General features: G+C 51.6%; 1 protein-coding gene across 2 annotated transcripts in view; it reads right to left on the reverse strand.

Annotated features, from left to right (window-relative positions):
• Positions 1-26,994, reverse strand: part of USP34 (ubiquitin specific peptidase 34) — a 2,709,276-nt gene that overhangs the window by 351,161 nt on the left and 2,331,121 nt on the right. For both annotated transcript variants that reach the window (XM_086927486.1, XM_086927485.1), the window contains exon 69: positions 8,887-8,965. In XM_086927486.1, the coding sequence (XP_086783612.1) occupies positions 8,887-8,965 (79 nt within the window). The remainder of the gene's footprint in view (positions 1-8,886; positions 8,966-26,994) is intronic.

A 26,994-nucleotide genomic window follows, 5' to 3' on the forward strand; every position in this document is an offset into this window, starting at 1 on the left:
GGTGCAGGAATAACACATGATGCAAGAAAACACATTCAGAGATGCAATAACCATACAATTGCGCCAAACTTACATAAGCCACCACCTGTGGCAGTCCCTAGGCCAACTGGCCTTGTTGGGGCTAAGACGCCCTGCGTCCAGAATGTCAGGGCGCGCTGCCAGGCAGCGCCAGTCAAAGGGTGCGCCACTGGCGCAAAAAGTAAACGTTGCAGGTGCCCACTACTTGCTGGGCACCTGAGAAAATCACAAGACCTAAACGGTGCAGCTGCCCACTAATTGCTGGCAAGCTGTGAACTTCAAACTGCGAGAGGGTCCTCAATGACCCTTAGGCGCAAACTGCACCCACTGCTGGAGCCACACAGGCTCTGAAAACACACGTTGGAGCAACACAGGCTCTTAAACAATTATGGCCCCATCGTTGGAGCCATCTGGGCTCGGGAAACACACCTTCCCTCAGGGAGCCTTCTCAGGGCTCTACAACGTTGGGGCGACCCGCTTCCAATCGGGGCCGTCCTGGCTCTGTGCCTCTCAACCGGCACCCTTAGGCTTCCTCTGCTCCCACGGGGAGCGAAAACAGATATGCCCCTTCAGAGCCTCTCTGGGCTCTACCTCCACGTTGGGGCGACCCGCTGCCAATCGTGCCGCCCTGAATCTGTGCCTCTCAATCGGCACCGCCAGCAACATCACAGAGCCCCCCCAGCCCTTCCACTCACCGGGCTGTTCTCGGCCGGGCTCCTCTAGTCAGCGCGGGAATCTTCTCCGCTCCGCCGGCTGGCGGCCTGGACTTGCGGCGGAGGCAGGCACCGGCAATGTGCCCCACGCCCCCACCACACTGCTCCACCGGCTCTCGGGGCTCCCTCACCAGCCAGCACTTCTCCTCCGGGGCTCCACGCGTCCCCGGGTGGGGGCGGGACTTCCGGCCGGCCGCGCCAGGATTGGCCGGCCAGCCAACCACTTCCGTTTCGCCACGGGCAGCGCGGCGGCCCTTCTTCGGCACTTACAGGCGGGCGGACAGTATTCGAGGGGTGGGCTCCCTCGCGATTAAAATAGTAGGCAAACCGGGGTGAGCACCCGATAATTAATCCATTAAACGGGGTGGCACCCATAAATAAAGCATCACACGAACCGGGCGCCACGCAGGGTAGGCACCTGAAAATTCCTCACGCCAAATGCGTGACGGCGACACGCTCGCCCTTCAGCAAAACGCGCTCTCTAGCGCTAGGAGGGGAAAATAAAGCGCTCCCAGCGCCATAGGCAACCAAAGGTCACCTAGTCCAGCAAAATCTTTCAGGAGATGCAGCAAAGTCCTGGGGGGATAGGAAGAAGGTCCAAAGGATCCCAGGGCAAGTCCATCAAGTGTCCAGGGGCTGGGCAGGGCCCAGAGATTCCCCTGGGCCCAAGCAGCAGCACGCCCCTGGCAAGATTCAAGTTGAAAATAAGAACAGATTGGAAGGGGACACAGCCCCTTCTTATACAGAGAAAAGTCTTTGAAGTCTTTGTGCAGGCAGTGTGAGAACCAGCTAGAACTGGTTTTAGGGAACTCTCTTCAGTGTCAGGGACAGAGATGACAGTCGCCCAGCGGGAGGTGGAGCCAGCATTGTGGTCAGGCAGGCACAGCCCTAGTCACTCCCAGGTGCCATCTCCTCTCACTTCCCTGGCAGCAGATGCAGCCTTTCATCCACGGGCTGACTCAGACAACCTCCTGGGGCTCCCCAGCCCCTGTCACCCTCAAACCAGACAGTCAATCCACAAGCAGGCCAGGCACTCCTGACCCAGGCTCACCAGCCAATCACACGCCAGACACAAATTACACACATATGCCAACTTCTAAAAGTGGCACTTCTAGACTAGACACACTCATGCCGCATATATCATTATGCAGCATTCACTCTCACGAGTTCGTACATATCAAACTCGCCCCTGCACTCCCCACACATCAGGAACTACCATGGGCATACATATTCCCCATTCATTCCTATGGGAGGGCAGGTCACTCACCACACATACACAGAGAGCTCAAGCACTTTACACTGTACCACAGTGAAAAAGTGCGCAGAGGCCTAAAATCACCACCACCAGGTTCCAGAAACAGGCTAGGAAAAAGCAAAAAGTCTCGGGGTGAACCTGCCAAAAAGGGCCGGGTCCAACACGCTCCAACGCACTATCTGCTTTATTGCCAAAAAGGTGAATGCCATCAAAGGGCATGTCAATCACAGTGTTCTGGACAACCCCTGAGAAGCCAGTTGTCCTCAGCCAGGCATGCTGCGAAGCGCCACCGTCGTGGAAATCGCCCTGCCCAGCAAATCGGCGGTATCAAGCCCACAACGAATGGTGAACTTAGCTGCATCTCTCCCAGCTGCTATAGCTTGGAAGAGGACTGTCCGGCCTCCTCCGGACAGTTGGGCAGCACCTGCACAACCGTATCCCACACAGAGTGGGAATAACAGCCCAAGAGGCAAGCGGTGTTCACCAACCGCAGCCCTAAGCTGACAGATGAAAACAGCTTCTTGCTAAGCTGCTCCAGCTTCTTGGATTCCCTATCCGAAGGTGTGGAAGTGAACGCGCTCTGGGAAGCAGAGGCTTTGAAAACCAAGCTCTCGGGAGTGGGGTGTTGGGAGAGAAAGGAGCCGGGCAATGGCGTCGGGCCACGTTCCTTTCCACAGAAGTTCCTGTGTTGGGCCTGGACCAAGTGCCCAAAAGAACGTTCAAAAGTGCGTCATTAAAAGGTAGCAAGGGCTCCGAAGAGGTTGCCGCCGGCTGAAGCACTTCTGTCAGGAGTTAGTCCTGACGGCCACTGTAGGGGGTTCGAGGTGGAGGGCCTCGCCGCCCTACGCAACACCACTGCGTAACTGGCTCCCTCCTCCATAACCACGGTAGGAGGAAACAGCATGCCAAGGTCAGGTGAGGTGTCAAGACCACTGGCATCCCCCAAATCCTCTGCCCAGTCCGGATCATAATCACACTGTTGTGTGAGGGTCGTCCGACCCTTCCCAGTCCTCCCTTTCCACCGAAGTCTGCGAAACAGGCTGACAATAAGGAGGATGGACATAGGGGTAAAAAGGCCCCATCGGCGTGGAAATCGGCATCAAGCAACGGCGATCCGGGGCCGTGTCAGGGCTGAAACTGGGGCCGACGTCGGCGGTGGCACGGGACGACGTCGGAGGTGGTGCCGGAGGAGGGGTCAACACCGGTGTCACCCGGGATGCGAGCCAATATCCAGGAGGGTCCTGCGGCGCCGGGGCTGAAGTCGCCGGCAATGGAAGGGCAAGACCACCAGTCAGGCCCGCAGGCGCACCAGCGAGGCCAATAGGCCCAAAGAGTCGGGCCATGGCAGCAAGGAACTCTTGCACCTGAGCAGGCGTCGCCGACAGACCCGGAAAGGGACGTTAGGCCGGCGGCGCGGTCGCAGGGTCTGCCGGAGCCGCGGGGGTGGTACCACCCGCACCCTCAGCCGAGTCGTGTGACGAGTGTGGGGACTGTAGGAAGGTGGATACCTGACTATGGTTACCCCCAACTTTTTGCCTGGTGTTTTGCTGGTTTTTCGACTTAGTTGACCTGGGACCCTGCTATTCAGGGCCCCAGGCCTACTGCTCTCTCTGTAAAATGGATTCCATGTACCTTAGGTACATATCTAATTGGATACTGAGTCACCTTATCAGTCCCTGTACAGTGCACCTTAGGTACCCAGGGCATAGGTGTACCCAGGGCCTATCAGGGGCTGCAGCTTGTATTATGCCACCCCTGGCTGGCCATCCAAATCTGACACAACTGGCTGCACGACAGCTGGGGCAAGGTGGTGTAAACACCCTTTGCTTTAGATATAGTATTCCTATATCTAACCCTAAAATGGACACATGTATTCCTATCAGTCACTCCTATGGCAGGACTTAACAATCCTGAAGGCAGAGTGCTTGGAATTATGTGAGATGGTGCTCTTGCATGAGCTGAGCCCGTTTGCAGCTTGCGGAACTAAGTCCTAATAGCTGTTCCATGATAACGCGTACCATATACTCTTAAGCGCATTATAATCCTCGCGGTTATTTGCCAACTTTGGTATCGCTTTATCAAAACATGTCGAGTAAGGTGTCATACGAATTGGAATACTAACCCCTCGCCAATTCTGGCGACGGGGTTAGCATTCCATCCTTCTAGAGGGACACGACATGTATGTAACTGTGAACCCCGGTTAAAGTTAACTCGAGCCTCAGCATCACAAAATGGATGCTGCCACCACAGACACAAGTCTGACCTCCTGCTGCTGGGAGTCCTTCCAGCGAGGAGAGCTTGGACAAAGGGTTTCCTGTCAGGGGCGGTGCTAGCACCATCCCAGACAGGGTTTTGTGTATCCCAGGTAGGCAGGGCTGAGAGGAAGGTGACTGCAAGTGGCACCCCGGTGCTCACTATGCATCTGCCGGTTTGAACCAGTTCCAGGGGCACACCAGCCCCTGAGCTGGGGAAAGTCCGGACAAGGGAGAGGGGTGTAACCATCCCCCTCCTGGTCCCACCCATGGGCAGGACCTAGTCGCGTGCCAGCCCCTTTCTTTAGTATAAACGTAGGAGCGGGCCCCTTTCCCAAATTAGATAATTCTGAATCTTGACTACTTTCCACGAAAGAACTCTTGAACTTTTCTGAAGACTCTCCCTTGTGGCTAAGGAGTAGCCACCCTGCACCAGCGGGCACCATCTAAGCGCATGCGGTTTGCTGCACGTCCATCCTCCGGATCAAGACTGCCCAGCTCGACGAAACCCGGATTCCCTGGCACCTCTGACCTCTACCTACATCATAAGCCCAGCTGAGATTCGTGGGTGTGACGAGACCTAAAAGGACCGGCCATCTTCAAAACTGCACGACGCTTATCCAGCACGACCGCCGAGGGATCCACGAGTGAGTGCTTTGGGGTTTGAGAAGCCCTGACCCTGAGCAGTGTAGCGATTTCCTGGCGCATTAGGAAACATCATCTCTGTCGTCCTGAGAAAAGCACAATCTGTATGAAAAAATGTACAAAACTACATGTCCCAGCATCCTTAGGGTTGACATTAGTGAAGGAAGAAGGCGGTGCATTCTTAAGGGCCGCCCCGAGAACAGGAAAGTGCTTGTCAATTTTCCCTCGAGGTGTTGGAATGGCGGATGGTGCTTCCCGCCGGAGTTCAGCTTGAAGAAAGAAGAAAAGCTGTATTTCACTGTATGAATTCATCGAACTTTGTTTCCTGAAGGACTGCGGAAAAGACTCTGTTTTTGGTCAGGTATTCTTGTCAGTGGAAGCCTCACGAGGATAATTATCTTGTGTGAATATTTATTCACTTTGAAAAAGCCCCCGAGTAGCAGCTGTACTTTTAAAGCATAGGCGCGTTTAAAAGGACATGAAAGATATCTGTGAAAGTGTTTATTTTAGAGGCGCGCCTGAAGCAAAGACGCCTTCTGTTCTAAAGCTTTCCTAGTGACAAGTTCTGTGCAGAAAAAGGAAAGACTGTTTTTCCCCGTGGCTGGCCTTTTTGTTTATCTTCATCAGACTGTACCTGATAAAGACGAAGTTCGTGTCAGAAAAAAACTTCAGCAACGCCGAGATTTGCTTAGTGTGGTATGAAGAAATACCATTAAAGAAGAAAAAAGTGCTGTTAGCTTCATGCACAGATTAAGGACTGTTAATGGTTGGAAATCATTAGAAGGGTTATGTTTCTGAAGGGATTGGAATCCGTGGACTCATTCTGCTCCTGAATACTTATATAAAGCAGAGAGTGTTATTACAGAGACAGCCTGTGGGCTCAGGGAGAGTAGGGAGATGAGCATAGAAAATATGTCAGTCTAGTTATTCTCTATGCATTATTGACACACATTATTTGTCGTCCTCCTGTAGTGTGCACATCTTTTGGGGTCTGCGCTGACGGCTGGCCAGGACCACGAGTGATACACCGAAGCCACAGCTACTTTATTATTTTTTCCCTTTCCCTTTTTTCCCTGGGGGCACGGATTCACGCAGAGGTATTTATCTAGCCTCTGTGGGGGTTCGTGTTTCAGGGGACTAGGGGGGCTAACATCACACATCGTCTCCGCTTGGCGTCTGGAAGAGGTTAGTGGCTATTTTACTATTCTTGAGCTACAGCCAATCCTGATAGCAGCTCCAGCACCGAAGTCCAGCCCCCAGCATCCACGAGATCTGCGTGGGGCCTTCTGCTCTTTGCTGCTCACCGCGTTGTCCGGCTACTTGCCTGCTGGCTTGTGGGCCTCCTGACGACGAACCACGAGAATTACATCGCTGATCTGGTTGCTCCAGACTGGCCTTGCTCCCTTCCAAGAGAGGAGCACCCCGGACCCTCCTGGTCCACTCCAGACGCCATCTTGAGTCCACCGCGTGGGCTTGCCTTTGCCAAGGGTTGTTGCCCCAATCCTGGGTCCAGCATCGCCGACAGCAGACACCTTCGTGGGACAGCTCGCACCTCCATCCTGGTCGCCGACAACTCCTCCTGGTCCGAGAGACTGCAGAGCCCAGCGTCGCCCACTCACCTGGTCGAGGTGACTTCATCCGGTGCCATCCTGGTGCCCACCTAATCACTGGCTAGTGGTTAAGAACTGAGTCCCCTCTGCTTTCAGGTCGTCTCCATCATCGATCCAGGCTTGGATCACATCGAACTTCATCACTGGTCGCCTGCCAGCAACTTCTTCTTTCAGGCTCCATAGACTGTAACGAGGATTCCCGACGTCTTTTGAACCCTATGCAGCCGCAGCCCCTGGGCTCGGTAACCTGAGCATTTCGGTGCTCCAACGTAGGTTCACTATCTAAGTGTCCAGATCCTTTTTCGTTTTCAGCCTATCTAGTCGGATTCGTCCGATAACTGTAACTTTACGAAATCTAGCATCCATAGACTTTGTCCCGCATCCCGCGTGAGAGTGCACACTCTGCACCCGATCTCCCTAGGCCTCCTGCTCCTAACCTTAGGGTTCTGTAGTGTAGTCCTAGCGATCCTGAAGCCTCTGGATCTTGTTACTTACCTGCTAGTTTTTCGCATTCCACTTTTGTAGTATATGGTTTTTCGTGCCCCTCGGGCATTTGTGTAAATTGTGCAACTTAAAGTATTTTCTTAAGAGTTTTGTTGTGTGCTTAGCTCCCTGACTCATAAAGAGATCAGGGTAGACTTGTTATGAATAAATATCCTTTTATTTTCATAACAACTTGTGTGGTGTCCTTTCACTTGGTGTTCAAGGGGTATATGTGATGGTATAACAGCTGGCTTAACACGCCCTCTAGAGTTTAGCCTAAAGACTGCTCTTGTCCATGCTACTAGGATAGCAGGTCTATAAGGTTGACTTACAACCAATCATCAATAAGGGTCGTTTGGAATGATACACAGTGATCACTAGAATAGTGAGCACTACATATCAGGCCAACTTCTCACAGGAACGTCGAATAATGACGACGCTTCTTTGACTTCTTCTTGGAATGCTTCGACTTACCTGCGCCCGAAGTGCGAAGACGTAGATACAGAGGAGCGATGATGATGGCTTTGCGACTGGTCCCTCGACCTCCCACGGGGCTGGGACCTTGAGCGTCGCGGAGCTGACTGCCGGACTTCCAGCAACTTTCAGGACCGCTCCCGCACCTGCCGGACCAGCGCCATGGTCCGGCAGTTGTGGTCGCGCCCCAGGCAGTAGAGACACACGCGGTGTTGGTCCGTCACTGACATCATGCAGTGACAGTCCCCACAGTTCTTAAAGCCGACATCCCTACGACACCAGGAGTCGATCGACTCAAAAGAATTGAGACAAAAGGCCTCGAAAAAACTAAGTCAAAAAGTGACTGGGGGTACTTGCTCTTCCCGGATCTGCGCTAGCTGGCACGGAAAAAGAAAGAACTAACATCTGCACGCGTGGGCACGTCTAAGTAGCTCCAGCACGTCACCTCTGCGACAACAACACACGCGGAGCAGCACGACGATGCCTACCGACGCGCAGGGGTACTTTCTGGATCCAGTCTGACACCTGGGGGTAATTCTAAGGTAAGGAATCGATCACCACGTGTTTCTTTCATATTAAAACATATACACCACAGACATGAAAATGATTATCTATGTATGAAAACTGTCTGCAATATAGACTTATAACCCGCTGCCTAGGGATATTACAGTTGTTAAAGGCCCTGCGGCTCAGGCCTATAACGAGGGAGAGGGCCTTTAACAGGCGGTGTAGCCAGAGGCAGAAGGACTATAAGGCTATTTGAACATTCCACCAACTAAGGGTTAAATGTTCGAAATAAAAAATGGGAAGCAAAAAGACAAGAATTGGAATGTTAGAGTCCCAGGTTTATATCAGCCATAGTAAACCAGGAGCTACTTCGTTGTCTTCAATGGAGCTCTCAACATTTTAATGTTCTAATAAGGCTTAAATCTGAGAGGCTTTGGTAGAAAGAGGTCATCAAAATAAAGTGAAACATTCCCACAACCACTCAGCAAGAACCAAATCTAGGCATTTGTTTGGTCTGAAAGGGTACGAATGGATGTCATGGGTGCTGGCTAAGGTATTTGGAGACCTGCTTTGTAATTTCCAGAGATTTAGTCACTTGGCTCCGTAACTCACACCGTAGCAGCACCATTTGGCAATGTATATGGGAAACTGATAAAATCCTACTGATTCAGCCATGAGGGATGGGAAATGTTTAAGATGGCAAATTTGTAATAAGAGGCATATATCAGAAAGTTTAATTTGTAAGAAACCTATCCTACATTTGGATCATTCAATCAAAATATCAATATGCTAAAGTCAAATTCTAGGATGCTTGCATTCCTACATAATAATTAATGTGGAGGAAGTCATAAAATACCTATCGGGTCTTATGGCAAACAACACTGACATATTTATAGCCCATTTTGGTGTATTGTAGAGAAAATAGTTACCTCAGTCATCAAGATTAAACCTCTATTAAACACGACGAGAAGTCGATCTTCATCAGATTCCAATAATATTCTGAAGGCACTGTGAAACACAAACCAGAAAATAACTTTCGCACACAACCTGGTAGAAGGGCCTGATTCACAAAGTGCTTAACACAGCAAAACTGAAAATAAGTGAGCAAAAACAAGTTACTTACCTTGGATAATACTGTTTCGTGTATCTTTCTCCTTCTAAGCCCAAAGATGTACATCAAATGATCTGAGCGTGTGCCTAATCCTAATTTAGGGCCTTTTTACATGGCAAAGAGGCCTCTCCACAAAACACGAAGGTGGGAGGGCAGTGAGGATCTGTAGTTAGATAGAGTATCCACCAAAGGAGTGTTATCTAACTTGTTCATCTGAAGGACACTTCTAACTGCAGATTCTTCACCTTTAGAGGAGGTCCAACAGTAGTCTCCCAAAGATGGAGGGTCAGGGTGAGTGATCCGAGAACAGAAAGTCTGGCCCCTTTGCAAGTCAAAAATTATAATCCTAATTCACATAACCTGGATTTGTTGAACTGGTAGAATTTTAAATGTTTAGGTTGTACTAACAACTGTAGACATTTCAGCATCATGGCAAAAGACTTGAGTTCGTAGGTTTAGGGCAAGGGAAGAAAAAGTACATGTTCATAGGTAAACCAGCCTGCAACACTAAATGAGCATCCACAAACACTGACATTTCTGGAGCTTTCACAACATCTTGAAAGTAATTTTCCGACCAGAAATGCATGTGAACTTTTTTCCTGGAGGGAGTAAGAGAGCTTCCAGGGTAAGGATGCAGTAGAAATGCCCTACTTCTTTTAAAAGAGTACAAGGGAAGAGTTCATGTTGAAATACCATTAAAAGGTACATTAGTAAAAATCACATTTACCCATGCACAATTTTCCACTAGATAGAAAAAAGAAATGGGTTCAATGTTACACACTCCAATAATCGAAATCACTGTATGCAGACTCTCACTGATTTCCTTCAGTATACTTGGTATCTTTTTTTGAAACTCTGAAATGGTAGAAACATCTTCCCAAAAGAGTAATCCTAAGGGGATAAACATTTATCTTTTATACAGTGAGCTTTGTGAATCAGATCCCCATCTAAACAATTAAATACATTCAGCTACTAGTGTCACACAAATTACTTACCTTCGGTAACGATATACCTGTGAGAAACAGTAGTTAGTGTTAGATTCCTTACCTTAGAATATCCCCAGGAGTCAGACTGGATCCGGAAAGTTTTCGTCAGCAGTACCCCTGCGCGTCGGTAGGCGTCGTCTGCGGCTCCGTGTCCGTCGTCGGCATCGTGATCGCTCGGATGACGGCGTCGGAGAACTTAGACACCGCACTCGCGACTCATGCCTCCTTCTCTTGTGCTTCTTATGTGACCTCGAAGCATGTTCCGATGAGGACTTCGAAGCCGATGCCTCTCGAGATCTTGATCTTGACTTCGATCTCGACCTCGACTTCGTCCTCCTCGAGCGGGATCTTGAAGATTTCCTACCTTTGTCGGATTTCAGCTTCGCTCCAAGAAGTTTGGTTTCCCTCTCTCGCAGGGCCTTAGGGTTCATTTTTCGGCACGATGAACATCGATCCACGTTGTGGTCGGAGCTTAAGCACCAAATACAGTCTTGGTGTGGATCTGTAATGGACATCATCTTCCCGCACTCCCTGCAGGGCTTAAATCCGGTCTTCTTTGTCGACATTTTAGGGAGACAAAGAGCAAGAAAACAAGGAAAAACAGTAACAGAGTTACCAAAAGCTACTGAGTGAAACCGTTAGCGTCGACGACGCGGAAAAAAAGGAACTGATGTCATCACGCCGGCGTGGGCCTATTGTAGGCGTCGGTGACGTCAGCGGAGTCGCGAGCGATGCTGTGTCTCTATGACGTCCAAGTCGGCGCGAAGCTACAAAAATAATTTCCGAATGTTGCTGACGCAAGGGGGATATTCACAAGGAGAGGAATCCACTGGCAGATGTATCTATCAGAAAGGGATGTCCTTAACCCTAGATATCGGGTCGCAGAACGTGGAGGATGGGTGCGACGGTAAGGAATATAAGCCTAACTACTGTTTCTCACAGATATATCGTTACCGAAGGTAAGTAACTTGTGCATCTGAAAGAAACAGGTTAGTGTTAGATTCCTTACCCTAGAATAGATACCCAAGCAATACCAACCCCGGTGGTGGGTCTGCGAACCAAGATCACACCAGAAAGTCCTGGAAAACGGAACGGCCAAAAAAGCCATCTCTCCGGACTTGGCTAACCAGGCAGTAGTGTCTAGCAAACGTGTGCAGCGAAGCCCACGTAGCTGCCTGACAGATGTCCTGCAAGGGGACTCCCCGACCCAGGGCAGTAGTAGCCGCCGTGGCCGGAGTAAAATGGGCGCGCAGCCCAACAGGAGGCTCCTTTTTCGCCAAAGAGTAGTAAACCTTGATGCACAAGACGACCCACCGACAGATGGTCCGCTTGTGCACCGCCCGTCCCTTCTTTGCTCCCACGTAACCCACGAAGAGCTGGTCATCCAACCGGAACTGGCGTGTGCGATCTCGATAGAAGGAGAGAGCACGTTTTGGGTCCAGGAGGTGGAGCCTTTCTTCCTCTTTCAAAGGGATGCGGAGGCGGATAGAAGGTGGGCAAGGTGATGGACTGCCCGATATGAAAGGCTGTGACCACCTTGGGCAGGAAAGAAGGACGAGTCCTTAGTGTTGGAAGGTGGATATCTGACTATATGGTTACCCCCAACTTTTTGCCTAGTGTTTTGCTGCTTTTCGACTTAGTTGGCCTGGGATCCTGCTATTCAGGGCCACTGGCCATCTGCTCTCCCTATAAAATGGACTCCATGTACTTTAAGTACATACCTGATTGGGTATTGGGTCACCTTTGTGAGCCCCTGTATAGTGTACCATAGGTACCCAGGGCATAGGTACATCCAAGGCCTACCAGGGGCTGCAGCATGTATTATGCCACCCCTGGCGGCCACCTAAACTGACACCACAGGCTGATCACTCAGCTTGGGTAAGGTGGTTAATCACCCCTTACTTAGATATAGTATATCTATATCTACCTTATATATAGACACATATGACCCTTTAAGTCACTCCTATGGTAGGCCTCGACAATCCTGGAGGAAGAGTGCTATGTGAGAGGGTGCCCGAGCATGAGCTGAGCCCCTCTGCAGCTTTTGGAAATATCTCCTTATAACTGTTCTATGAAATAGCCATACCATAGACTCTTAAGTGCATTATAATCCTCGCAGTTAATGCTAACTTTGATTTGACTTTATCGCACAAGTTACTTACCTTCGGGAACAATTTATCTGTAAGAAACAGTAGTTAGTATTAGATTCCTCACCTTAGAATATCCCCATGCGTCAGACTGGATCCGGAAACTTTTGCGTTGCAGTACCCTAGTAGGCGTCGTCTGCGGCTCCGTGTCTGTCGTCATTGGCGCCGGGATGACGCCGCCGGAGTACTTAGACGCCACCCTCGCGCGCCGACGTCAGTTCTTATACACAGCTTTTCCACCCCAAAAATGCAGAGCCATGATAAAAATCAACACTGGTGCCAAGAAACTAGGACCCTGAAAGGGGATGACCGTAATCCTAGATATCGGTTCGCAGAACGGGGAGGATGGGTGGGGCGGTAAGGAATCTAATATTAACGACTGTTTCTTACAGATACATCGTTACAGAAGGTAAGTAACTTGTGCATATGAAAGACACAGGTTAGTATTGGATTCCTTACCTTAGAATAGATACCCCAGCAATACCAACCCCAGTGGTGGGTCTGCGAACCAATGACCAAACCAGAAAGTCCTGGAGAACGGAACGGCCAAAGAAGCCATCTCTCCGAACTTGGCAGTCCAGGCAGTAGTGTCTTGCAAACGTGTGCAGTGTGCAGCGAGGGCCACGTAACCACATAGCTGCCTGAGAGATGTCCTGCAAGGGGACTACCCGACCCAGGGCAGTAGTAGCCACCGTGGCCCGAGTGGAATGGGCCCTCAGCCCAACAGGAGGCTCCTTTTTAGCCAAAGAATAGCACGCCTTGATGCACAAGACGACCCAACGAGAGATAGTTCGCTTGTGCACCGCCCGACCTTTCTTAGCGCCCACGTACCCAACAAAAAGTTGGTCATCCACTCGTAACTGGCGTGTGCGATCCAGATAGTATGAGAGCGCACGTTTTGGGTCCAGACGGTGGAGCCTCTCCTCTTCTTTCGAGGGATGAGGAGGCGGAAAGAAGGTGGGCAAGGTGATGGACTTCCCGATGTGGAAGGCTGTGACTACCTTGGGCAGGAAAGAGGGTTGCGTCCGCAACACAACTTTGTCCGGATGGACAGAAAAGAAAGGAGGTTTAGAGGAAAGAGCCTGGAGCTCACTCACTCTCCTGGCAGAGGTGATGGCAACCAGGAATGCAGTCTTTAGAGTAAGGAGACGAAGAGAACAGTTATGAAGTGGCTCGAAAGGAGCGCACATCAGATATGTTAGAACAAGGTTCAAGTCCCACTGAGGCATCACGAAAGGAACAGAAGGAAACATATGAGTGATGCCCTTCAAAAACCTATTTACAACTGGGGACTTGAACAAAGAGGGCTGATCAGGGAGCCTTAAGAAGGCGAAAATGGCAGAGAGGTAGCCCTTCAGAGTGCCCAGAACAGAGCCCTGCTGGGCAAGAGAAAGAAGAAAGAGGAGAACCTCTGAAAGAGGGGCCGAAAGGGGATCCACAGCCTTTGCTGTGCATCATGCCACAAATTTGTTCCACCTGCAGGTGTATACCGTTTTCGTGGAGGGACACCTGGCTGCCAGAATCACATTACAGACATCAGGAGGCAAGTCAAATGGCCTCAACTGCCGCCGCTCAATCTCCACGCATGTAAGTGGAGACTGGACAGGTTCGGGTGGAGGACCGTCCCCTGCTGCTGCGACAGAAGGTCCTACTGAAGAGGCAGACAAAACGGAGGATCAACTGACAGGCTGAGTGGCTTGGGATACCAGTATCTTCGTGCCCAGTCCGGAGCCACAAGGATGACTTGGGCCCGGTCTTGCCTGATCTTCTTCGGCACTCTGCGTACAACAGACTGCAGCTCCACTCGCAACGAAAAGCGTCGCCGAGCGAGTGCAGCCTTGGAAATTCCAACGCGCAGAACTAATGACATTGTGCGTTCTCTTCGGTGGTGAATAGATCTAATCAAGGCTCTCCCCACTGCTGAAAGAGACCTAGCGTCCGAGTTCAGACGCCATTCGTGATCTATCATGCACCGGCGGCTGAGTTCGTCCGCCCTGGCGTTCAGGGAGCCTGCCAGGTGTTGAACCACCAGGGTGATGCCCTGGTGTTCCAGCCATGTCCAGAGGTGCAGAGCCTCCTGACAAAGGGTCCACAACTCCATCCCGCCTTGTTTGTTGCAGTACCACATGGCGGTGGTGTTGTCTGTGAACACCTGCACTACACTTCCCCGGACAGAGGGAAGGAATGCCTTCAGTGCAAGACTGATCGCCAGCAGCTCAAGAAGGTTGATATAGAGTCGGGACTCCGCCGGAGACCAGAGGCTTCTGATCTCCGCCTCTCCCATGTGGCCCCCCATCCCAGGAGGGACGCGTCCGTCACTACTACGTGCTCCGGTTGGGGTAGGGAGAGGGATCTGCCGCTGACGCAATCGCGGTTCGTGAGCCACCACTGCAACTGACTCGCAGTGCCCTCCGAGATCAGGGCATGGTTGTACAGGTTGCCCTGATGCTGTCCCAACTGAAAATTCAGGTCCCACTGCAGAGCCCGCATCTGCCACCTGGCGTGATGCATAAGAAGGATGCAGAAGGGCATCAGCCCCAGGAGCCGCAGCGTCAACCTGACAGAAACTCGGGATAAAGGCTGAAAGATAGGAATATCCTGAACCCGCTGTTCGGGGGATAAACCCGAAACTGCGCCGAGCCCAGAACTGCTCTGATGAAAAGGAGCATCTGAGAGGGGCACAGGTGTGACTTCGGCACGTTGATGGAGAACCCCAGCGAGTGCAGGAGGTCGTCTGTAGCCTGGAGGTGGGAGAGGACTGTCTGTTGCGAGCCCGTCTTTAACAAGTCGTCGAGATGGGGAAGACTGAAACCCCTGATCTGCGCAGATGAACTGCGACCACCGCCATCACTTTCGTGAACACCCGAGGGGCGCTGGTAAGGCCGAAAGGGAGCACGGTAAACTGAAAGTGCTCGTGGCCTACCATGAACCGCAGGTAGCGCCAGTGGGCCACCAGGACGGGGATGTGGAAATATGCGTCCTACAAGTCCAACGCTACCATCCAGTCTCCAGGGTCCAGGGCAGTTAGGACCTGAGCCAAAGTCAGCAGCTTGAACTTCTCCTTCCGGAGGAAGCCGTTGACACTCCGGAGGTCCAAGATAGGGTGTAGGCCTCCTTTGCCCTTCTTGGGTATCAGAAAGTAGTGGGAATAGCAACCACCTCCTACTTCTGGCCCAGGAACGCGCTCGATGGCCCCCTTGGCCAAGAGGGCCATAACTTCCTCCTGCAGAAGTTGCAAGTGATCCTCCGAAATGCGGTGGTACTGCGGTGGCATGGCAGAAGGGGTCGCTCGAAGGGGAGGGAGTAGCCCCTTCGGACGATTTGCCTGTTCGACGTGATGGAGTGCCAGTGGGGGAGGTGATGGCAGACCCTGCCCCCCACTGGCGTCGAATGGGCCTGAAAGCTCGGACTAGGAAGGATTTGAGGCAGATGCTGCATGAGCGGATGTGGACTGGCCTTGCCGTTGTCCCCCGGCACCACCACGGAGGTTACCACGTCGGCGTTAATGCTGGTTCTGCGGCCTGGGGCTTGCAGGACGTGTAGGGGTGCCCCTTCCCTGGCCACGAAAGGGGCGAAAAGCAGAAGTTTGCTGGGGCTGGCCAGACAGGCCCAAGGACTTGGCCGTAGCCCTGGAGTCCTTGAAACGCTCAAGCGCACTGTCTGCTTTGTCGCCAAAGAGGCGACGGCCTTTGAAGGGCTATACGTACTGGAGGGAGTGGAGATGTGTGTGGAAGGAGATTGATCGGGCCGTGAACTATTTTTCCGTGAGCCAGCCACTGTTAGGAGAAGGGATACTACTACAGAATTAACGTTACCGCAAGCATTGGGACAGATTGAGGACTTAGAGGAAAAATACGTTTTTGAAGGCTTTACTCGACCGTTCGGAATACATCCATTGGGACAGACGGGGAATTCTTACACCTTATTTGGTGCCCAGGTCCTATCTCTTTTTTTCCGTTACCTGATCAAGTTCTAATCTTTCAAATCTTATATGCTGACAAATCTATGAGGGATCACATTTACCCCAGCATATACATCCCTGCTGCATATGGACGTCTGGGTGCAGATCTGCATCCACTCCTACTTCATTGCTCCTATACGATTTTATTTTGGAAGACACCCATTATTCTGCCCTGAAGAAGTCCCAAGAGGGACGAAACGCGTCGGATTTTCTTTCTTACGCATTGGAATAAAAAAGATCAAAAACATTGGACGCCATTTCCTGTGATCATTTTAATAAGTCTTGGCTACAGCTTTGGAGTCTGCTATGTGGTGCACTTGTGCTTTTGTATTGTATGGCCTTTGAAGGGCATGTCCATGAGCGTGGCCTGGACATCGCCCGAGAAATTGGCGGACCTCAGACAGGCGTGTCGGCGAACCGCCACCGTCGTGGAAATCGCCCTTCCCAGCGAGTCTGTGGTATCCAGTCCACACCTGATAGAACGTGTAGCATCCCGCCCCTCCGCGAGGGCTTGGGCGAGCCGGGCCTGGGCCTCCCCCGGGCATTGGGGTAGCACGTCCGCAACCGTGTCCCACAAGAAGTGGGTATAACGGCCGAAAAGGCAAGCGGTGTTGATAGACCTCAACCCAAAACTCAGTGAGAACAGATTCTTGCCAAACTGATCAAACCTTTTGGAGCGGTTGGGAATGCGGTCTGGGACCAGGCTCTCGGGGTGGGGTGTACGGACAGAAAGCTAGGGTCGCCCGGAGCCGGGCGGTGGCGTCGGGCCACGTTCTGATCCACAGGGGGTACTGTGGAGGGCTTGGACCAGCTGCCCATCAAAACGTTTGTGAGTGCCTTATTGAACGGCAGCAGAGGCTCAGAGGAGCTTACTGGCGGCTAAACCACTTCCGTGAGGAGGTTAGACCTCACTGCCGCAGCAGTGAGCTCAAGAGCCAAGGCCTTGGCCTCACTGCGCAACACCACACCATAGGTTGCACCTTCCTCCGTAGCCACGGAGGGAGGAGAGATGAATCCAGTGTTGGGCGAAGTGTCCAAACCACTGGCCTCCCCTAGCTCATCTGCCCACTCTTGGCTCATCTGGCACTGTTGTGCCAGAGGGTCCTCAGACCCCTCCCAGTCCTCCCTTTCACCCGTATCTTGGTATACAGGCTGGAATTACTGAGCTGGGTCATAGGTGAAGCCCTCAACCATCGACGCCGGAGACGGCGCCAATCCGACACCGGACCCGGACTGAAACCGGGGTCGACGTCGTCCGGGGACCGCGCCGGGGGCGACACCAATGGGGTCGGCGCCTGCGGAGAAGTCGTAAGGTCAACTGGCGTCAACCGGAATCCGGGTATGGATCCCACGGGGACGACGGCGTCGGGACCGAAGTCGTCCACAGCGCCGAAGCACCCGACGTTGCTGGGGCCGGAGAGACTGGCCCGCCGAGGCCCCCAGTCGGACCTGCGGGGCCCGAAGGCGCACCAGCAGGCCTCAACGGAGGGAAGTGAGACCTCATGGCAATGAGGAACTCACAAATCTCCTCCGGCGTCGCTCGCAGGCCAGGGACCGCCGGGTTTGGGCATGGAGGCGGCGCTGGCTGCTCGGACGAAGCCGTGTGGGCGGTGTCGCCCGAACCCTGCGCCACGTCGAGCAAGCGGAGTCAGAAGAGCGATGACGCCTCTTCGACTTCTTCTTGGAGTGCCTCGACTTACCAGAGGACTTGGAGCCTGACGAGTGATGACGTTGACTCGTCGAGCGACGACTGCGGCTCTGCGACCGGTCCCTCGACTTCCTCCTCGACCTGGACCTCGAGCAGCTTGCGGGGACCGCTCCTAACTAGCTTTCGAAGTCAAGGCCCGGCAGTCGGGGCATGGCTTGTCGTCATGGTCGGCCCTGAAGCAGTAGAGACACCGATGGTGGGGGTCGGTCACCGGCATCAGGCGGTTGACAGGCGTCGCACGGCTTGAAGCCAGTCAACCCTACGGCACCAGGAGTCGAAGACGACTCGAAAAAGAGATCCAAAATAGATCAAAAGGTTAGTCATAAAATGACTAAGAGTACTGCTCTTCCCGGATCTGCGCTTGCTGGAGCGGAAAAAAGAAGAACTGACGTCGTCGCGCGAGGGCGGCGTCTAAGTACTCAGACGACGTCATCCCGGCGATCACGACGCCGACGACTGACGCGGAGCCGCAGACGACGCCTACTGACAAGCAAGGGTACTGCTGACGAAAACTTTCCAGATCCAGTCTGAAACCTGGGGATATTCTAAGGTAAGGAATCTAACACCAATGTCTTTCTTTCAGATAAGGAACACCATCCAGTCCCCAGCTTCCAAAGACATATGAGCTAGGTCAGTATCTTGTAATTCTCTTTTCTGATGATTAAAATACCGGAGTTTCAGGATCATACGGAGATTGCTGGCCTTCTTGGGAAGAAGGAAATATCAGGAGTACCAAATACCATTTCCTGCTCTGGCACTAACTCCAGAGCTCCTTTCCATTGTAGTGCTTCTTTTTGAAGGATAGAAAGATGATCCAGAGGGAAAGAAGAGATTGGCAGTGAGATGGGGTGGAGGGGAGGGAGGGGAGATCCTGAAGAAAGGGAATAGTGTAACCTCTTTCTATGATTTGGAGGATCCACTGTTCAGAAATACTGACCTTCCAGGCTTGCAGACAGCAGGACACCTGCCCTCCCACAGACTCCATGTGGGTCAGAAGAAGCTAAATAGACCTGCTTTCTTCGTGGTGCAGGGAAGGAAGAAAGATGTAGGAGGCTTGATAGAGGGATCACATGCCTTGCCTCTGGCTCTACCCCTGTACTATTTGACCATAGAACTCTCAAGCTACTGATTTAGGGCTGAAATGATAGATGCAGGCAAAAGATAAATCCTTGCGAGAAGACTCAAATATGCCATAACTGGCAGAAGTCCCAGGATGGTGGAAGTAGTTGAAGCCCCAAGGAGTGGGCCATGGCTTTACTTGAAATTAATATTTCTAAAGCAGAGTCAGCCTTGTCCTCAAACTGGTACGCTCCACAAAAAAGGAAGATCCATTAAGTTGACCTGCACGTGAGAAGGAGAAACCAGGGCCAGGGCATGTTGTCTCAAGGAGACCGAGGTACCCATAGCACATGCCACAGAATCAGCAGTGTCTAAACTCAATTTGATGCAACGTAGCAGGATTCATTCTGCCCACTTTCACCACTTACTGGAAGTAGGATCCCCTGTCTACCGGGATGTGGGGTGCTAATATCTAGACCATGTCCCATAAGGCAAGCCTGTACTGTGCTACAAGACAGGTGGCACTGAGAAACTTCAGAGCCATGCTACCTAATAAAAAAAGTTTTCTTACACCATGCCACCAGTCGTTTAGATTCTCTGCCTGTAGAAACTGTAGGAAAGGTGCCAGCCGACCGCCTGAGCAGGAGGCTTAGATGACCAGACTTCTGGCGATGAAGGTGCTTAGAGGAAAGGTGGATGATACGGAGCAGGATGGGAATGTCTTGCCACTAGCCTGTTGACTGCTAAAGCCGAGGTGGGTTTTTCCCAGGCGGCAATAAACGGGTCCAGAAAGGCCTCATTGAAAGATAGCAGGGGGTCTACTGTGGGTAGAGCAGGAAGGAGTATCTCAGTTAGGATGTTTGTTTTCACTTGCACCGTCTGTAGCTGTAGTTCCAGCACTGCAGCAGCTTTCTCCACCATAGAGAAGAAGGACATCACCTCGAGCGTAGAAGGTCCTATGGTAAAGTTCATCTCCATCTCTGGAGAGGTATCCCATTCAATTGTCGATAAAAGGCCTATCTGCTTGCGGACTTGGGCCTTACCCACCATCACAGCCATAGCCACACAGGTTCAAAGGATCGAAGTCAAGTAAGTCAGGAGTCCTCTGCCTGTATCCTTCCAGGAGTCTCTGAGCCTCTCTTATTGGCCTCGGAAAAGCAGGGATGTGGCGCTGGTGGATCAGTTTCCAGTGCCGGAGTTGGCAGGGTCTACAGCCTCTGTGGTGGAGTAAGCCCGATGTGGATAGCTGTGCAGCCATGCAGTGGCGTGTCGTAAAAAAGGATGGGGGCATCGGTCCTGAAGGGACAGATCCGAACAGTGCCAGTGTTAGAACCAAGGGCATAAACATCAGTAGTCCATATGGCGCCATGGGTGTACTGGCCAGCGCCATGCTGCTGGTAAAGATACCATGCCAGATTGAGTAACGATACCAGGTCCCAGCCTGGGGATGGGAACTCTGGCTAAGGAATAGTTGGTGTTGGGTGTTCCGGGAACAATGAGGCCAGTGGAGCAGGAATACTGGTGGTGGGGCCGAAGGTGGCTTTGGGGTCAGGTCATGTGGAGTCGCTTGTGGTGGGCCATTTGGAGAATCTACTGATTACATTACTACCAACTCTGGTTCCGAGGATGACATTTTTGTAGGAGACAGAGGATACTTGGTGACTTGCCTTTTTCTGTGTTTGTTATGCTTCCTCTGTTTCCCTGAAGAGTGTGCGGATTAGGACCTGAAGCGTGGCCTCTATCGATGATGGTTACGCCCCTCATCGCGGACCTGACCCATGACCAACTTGGCCACATGTGCTTTAATGGGCTTTAGGGACATGTTGAGGCAGAAGTCACTGGAGCAGAAGTTATGGTATGACAGAAGACACTAAAGCTATATTGAATGGGGATCAGTTATTGACATCAAAATCCCTAGAGGGCTTAAGACCAACAATTAAGAGGAGACATCTATACTGCATTTCTAGAATTTTTGTGAGGAGTACGCTCAACTCCCTATAGAGAGTGAGCTTCAGAATTGCATAAACGTGCATTAAAAGGAATGGACGCTGTTGCGGCAGGATGAGCAATATATGGATTGATATGCAGCTAGCACATCCTACCTGCGAGGTGAGAGATTTGAAATTTTCGGCTCCAGTCTAACATTTGGGATTATTCTAAAGGTTAGGAATTTGCTGGTGGCAGTACATATTAGAATGAAAATAAAAGATCCCAAAATTGTGAGACAGAAATTGATGGCATATGTTTTGAACTGGAAGTAGATTCAGGGGTCAGATACAGAACTATATCTTTGGAAGATATTCAAGGGCGTTGGAAACTGGAACACAAAAGTATTCTCAAAACCAATATATGATTGATAGAATACAGAGGAGAATGTGTCATTTGACGACCCCTCGGTTAATCTCATCAATGACCTACTTGATATCAGTGACTTGAAACAACTCTGCAATTCTCCAACGCACTCCAAAGGTGCCACTCTTGATGCTATTATTACTAGCAAAGAACTGGCTTGTCTTTCCCACATCATCCCCATTGACTGGTCCGACCACCACCTCATCCTCTTCACAATCAACAGCTCTGTGCCCCCCTTTCACAAATACCATCTAACAAAAGAAGATGACCATAAATCTTCACCTTATTCCTCTGGGCAAACTAGAGACTAAAATTAAAGCTCATCTACGGCTTACTCCTCTCTCTCAAAGTGTCAGTGACCTTACAGAACATTACAACAAATCCATCGTTTAAGTCCTTGACCAAATTGCCCCAGCCAAATTAAAACTGCACAAAAATAAACCCTCCAAATCCTGGTTCAATACCGACCTCAACAATGAGAGACGCGCTCTCAGGTAGACTAAACGCACGTGGAGTCAACAGCCTTCCCCCTTAAATCTTGTTCTCCTCAGAGCCGCATGGGCCAACTACAAAAAACACATCTTTAATGAAAAAGCTTCCTTCTTCCGTTCACAACTTGACCAGGCAAGAAATCAACCTAGGGAATTATTTATATTTAACATTGTCAAAAACCAAACTGCCTCAGCACCCCCCCCAAACTATTGGCTACGGTCGAGAGATGTAAAGAAATTGCAAGCTTCTTCTCAGATAAAATTACTTAGATTGATCAATTCTTCGTCATAACTCTCCCCCCCCCCCCCCCCCCCACATAGTCAACCTCACCTCCTTAACATTCCCTCTATATCTCCATCCACTCCATCCCCCCCACCGGATTCTGCCCAACTCCCCCTCGCTATCACCCCTTCTGAACCTTACTACAGCATCCCCCAGATAAAAAACAATGCATCCCGGAATAACTTTTGTCCAGTTTCAGAACGGGATTGTAGGAAGGTGGATATCTGACTAGGGTTACCCCCAACTTTTTGCCTAATGTTTAGCTGGTTTTCGACTTAGTTGACCTGGGGCCCTGCTATTCAGGACCCCAGGCCCTCGGCTCTCTCTGTTAACATGGACTTCATGTACTCTAGGTACATACCAATTGGAACATGGATCACCTTGTGAGCCCCTGTACAGAGTACCCTAGGTACCCAGGGCATAGGTGCATCCAAGGCCTACCAGGGGCTGCAGCACGTATTGTGCCACCCCTGGCCTGGCCTTACTATTTGACACAACTGGCTGATCACTCAGCTGGGGCAAGGTGGTGTAATCACCCTTTGCTTTAGATATAGTATACCTATATCTAACCCAAGATCGACACCTATACTCCTATAAGTCACTCCTATGGCAGGCCTTATCAATCCTGAAGGCAGAGTGCTTGGAAATATGTGAGATGGTGCTCTAGCATGAGCTGAGCCTGTCTGCAGCTTTCAGAACCATGTCCTTTAGCTGTTTCCATGATAGTGCCATACCATATACTCTTAAGTGCATTATAATCCTCGCGGTTATTGCTAACTTTGGTTTGGTATTATCAAAACATGTCGAGTAAGGTGTCATACGATTTGGAATACTACCCCCTCGCCAGTTCTGGCGACGGGGGTAGCATTCCACCCTTCTAGAGGGACACGACATGTACAGAACTAGAACACTGGTTAAAGTTAACCCAAGCCTCAGCATCACAAAATGGATGCTGCTGCCACAGACACAAGTCTGACCTCCTGCTGCTGGGAGTCCTTCCAGCGAGGGAGGCCTGGACAAAGGGTTTCCTGCCTGGGGAGGTGCCAGCACCACCCCAAACAGGACTTTGTGTATCCAGATAGGCAGGGCTGAAAGGAATGAGACATTCCTGGGGCACACAAGGTGTCCCTGTGCATACCCCGGTTCAAACCAGTTGCTGGGGCACTCCGGCCCCAGCTCTGGCGCGAAACCGGACAAAGGATAGGGGGTGTAACCACCCCCCTTCCTGGTCCCACCCATGGGAGGGACCTAGTTTCTAGTACAGCCCCCTTAGCAGAAAAAAGGTAGGAGCTGGTCCCATTGAAAATTAGATTATCCTGAACAACTCTACTAAGAAGAAACTCTGTACTTCGACATTCCACTCCACAGAAGACTGAAGAAATCTCCCTTGTGGCTAAGGTGTGACCACCCTGCATCTGCAGGCACCATCAAGCGTCCTAGCGGTTCACTTTGTCGTCCTTCCTGGTGGAACCAGACTTCAGAGCCCGACGAGACCCGGACTTCCAAACCTCTCCAACCTAAACTCACATCTGCAGCACAGCTGAGATCCGTGGGTGCGACGAGACACGTGGGACCGGCCATCTTGAAGAAACTGCACTTCGCTTCCAGCACGACCTCTGAGGCACCCTTAAGTTGAGTGCTTTGGGATTGAGAAGCCCCAGCCCTGAGCAGCTCCTGCACCGAAGACCAGTCCTCCAGCATCCACGAGAACTGCGTGGGGCCCTTCTGCTTGATTGCTACTCGACGCGTTGTCTGGTCACTTGCCGGCTGGCTAGTGGCCTCCTAGACAACGAAATCATGAAACTACACCGCTGGTCTGGTTGCTCCAGACTGGCCCTTGCTTCCCTGCAAAGGAGAAGCAAGGTCCACACCAGACGGCATCTTCACTTGCCGCGTGGTTTCCATTTGCCAAGGCCTGTTGACTCCGATCCTGGAACAGACACCGTCGACAGCGAGAGCCTGCGTGGGACAGCTCGTGCCTCCATCCTGGTCGTCGACTACGCCTCCTGGTTCACGTGGCTGCAGAGTCAAGCGTCACCTCTTCACCTGATCGCGACATCATCATCTGGTTCCTTCCTGGTTCCACTCCGGTCACTGGCTAGTGACTTTGAACACTGTCCCCTCTGCTTTCAGGTCTCCATCTTCTTCGATCCGCCCTTGGATCACTCCGGACATCTTCCTCCTGGTCGCCTGCAGCATCTTTTCTCCAAGGCTCCATTGACTTCAACGAGGAAACCCGACACACTTTCACACCTATTCACCCGCAGCCCGTGGGTGAGGTAACGAGAGCATTTCGGTGCTCATAGGTAGATTGACTCTCCTAGTGTCCAGGTATCCTGTAGTTTGGTCTCAACCAGTCGGAACTGTCCTTACTTACCTATTTTGTAAGGCAACGCATATGGGTACTGCTACGCAAAAATTTCCGGATCCAGTCTGACGCCTTGGGATATTCTAAGGTAAGGAATCTAATACTAACCTGTTTCTTTCAGATGTCAGTTCTTGTACATAGCTTTACGCACCAGGAACGCAGAGCCATGCCAGAGACTGACACTGGTGTCATAAAACTAGGGCCGTGAAAGGTATGTCCTTAACCCTAGATATCGGTTCGCAGAACGGGGAGGATGGGTGGGGCGGTAAGGAATCTAACACTAACTACTGTTTCTTACAGATATATTGTTACTGAAGGTAAGTAACTTGTGCATCTGAAAGAAACAGGTTAGTGTTAGATTCCTTACCTTAGAATAGATACCCCAGCAATACCAACCCCGGTGGTGGGTCTGCGAACCAAGATCACACCAGAAAGTCCTGGAGAACGGAAACGGCCAAAGAAGCCATCTCTCCGGACTTGGCTGTCCAGGCAGTAGTGTCTAGCGATCGTGTGCAGCAAGGCCCACATAGCTGCCTGACAGATGTCCTGTAAGGGGACTCCTCAACCCAGGGCAGTAGTAGCCGCCGTGGTCCGAGTAGAATAGGCCCTCAGCCCAACAGGGGGCTCCTTTCTAGCTAAGGAGTAACAGACCTTGATGCACAACACGACCCACCGAGAGATGGTTCGTATGTGCACCGCCCGTCTCTTCTTCGCGCCCACGTAACCAACAAAGAGCTGGTCGTCCACCCGGAACTGGCATGTGCGATCAAGGTAGAAGGAGAGCACACGTTTTGGGTCCAGACAGTGGAGTCTCTCTTCCTCCTTCGAATGATGCGGAGGCGGAAAGAAGGTGGGCATGATGATGGACTGCCCGATGTGAAGGCCGTAACCACTTGGGCAGGAAAGAAGGACGAGTTTTTAAAACAACTTTGTCCTGATGGACAGAAAGGAAAGGAGGCTTAGAAGATAGAGCCTGGAGCTCACTCCCTCTCCTGGCAGAGGTGATGGTAACCAGGAATGCAGTCTTAAGAGTCAGAAGACGAAGAGGGCAATTGTGAAGTGGCTCGAAAGGAGCACACATCGAATAGGTTATTTATTTATTTATTTGGACATTTTTAAAGCGCCTGGTGACGCCAGAAGGCGTGTCCCCGCGCTATGATAAGTGAGCAGTTGCCATCCCCCCCTCCCCCAGGAGCTACCTGCTAAAAAGGTAAGTTTTTAATTTTTTCCTAAACAGGGCCTCTGATGGCTCAAGACGCAAGTCTGGGGGCAAGACATTCCAGCACTTGGGAACAAGGTATCTGAAAGATCTCCCCCCCATCCGCGCCTTCCTAACTCTGGGCACCACAAGTAGTCCCGTCTGAGAGGACCGTAAATTGCGGGTAGGCTCATAGTGGGACACCAAACTCTGAAGTGGCACAGGGGCTTTGCCGCTCAGAATGCGATGGCACGTTGAGAGGGCCTTAAACTCAACTCTCTTCTCCATCGGAAGCCAATGGAGAGCTTGGAGAGCGGGTTTAGAGGGAGACCTTCTCGGGAGTCTTAGCACGAGCCGTGCTGCGGCATTTTGGAGCACCTGAAGGCGCCCCATGACCTTGCCTGAAGCCCCCAAATAAAGCAGGTTACCATAGTCTAGGCGCGAGGTGACCAGGGCGTGCACCAGCGTCCTACGAGCCGAGATGGGAAGCAGATCTAGAACCTTCCTCAAAGTTCTCAAGACACCGAAACACACCCCTGTCACCCGGCCAACCTGCGGGCCAAAGGCAAGGTCCTTATCAAGCCACATGCCAAGATTCTTGGCCTCCAGGCTGGGAGTGGGGGCCTCACCTAGGCAGGGTGGCCACCACACAGGCGACCACGCAGAAGGCCCGCCCCCCACCACGATCACCTCGGTCTTGCTGCCGTTCAGTTTTAAACAGTGTGCGGACATCCAGGCTGCAAGATCTTGCATGCAGTTCCTGAAGATGTCCGCCGCAAGGCCGGGGGAACGAGATAGGGAGACGACCAACTGCGTGTCGTCGGCGTAGGACACCAGGTGGAGACCGTGGCCCTCCGCGATGGCTGCTAACGGGGAGACGTAGATATTGAATAAAGTCGGGCTCAGGGACGAACCCTGTGGTACGCCCTGGCCCAACTCGATCTCCCTCGAATAGCATTCTCCCATCCTGACTTGGAAGCATCTATCAGACAGGAAGGACTTAATCCAACCAAGCGCAGCACCTGTGACCCCTCCTTCACTCAGACACTGTAGCAAGATGGTATGTGCTACAGTGTCGAATGCTGCACTTAAGTCGAGTAGGATCAGAGCCATAGTCTGGCCCTCATCCACACCCTGTCGGAGTGCCTCCACCGCCGCCAGAAGTGCAGATTCCGTTGAGTGACGGGGACGGAAGCCAAATTGTGAGTCGTGGAGTAGCGATGCCTCCTCCACGAACTGCATCAGTTGCGTATTAGCAATTTTCTCCGCTATTTTGGCCATGTAAGGCAGAAGGGAAATGGGGCGGAGATTGTCGAATTTCTCGAAATTCACATTGGCCTTTTTTTGCAGGGGGAGTACAACTGCTCGCTTCC

Source organism: Lissotriton vulgaris, chromosome 6, assembly GCF_964263255.1.
Source record: "Lissotriton vulgaris chromosome 6, aLisVul1.2, whole genome shotgun sequence".
NCBI classification, from domain to species: domain Eukaryota; kingdom Metazoa; phylum Chordata; class Amphibia; order Caudata; family Salamandridae; genus Lissotriton; species Lissotriton vulgaris.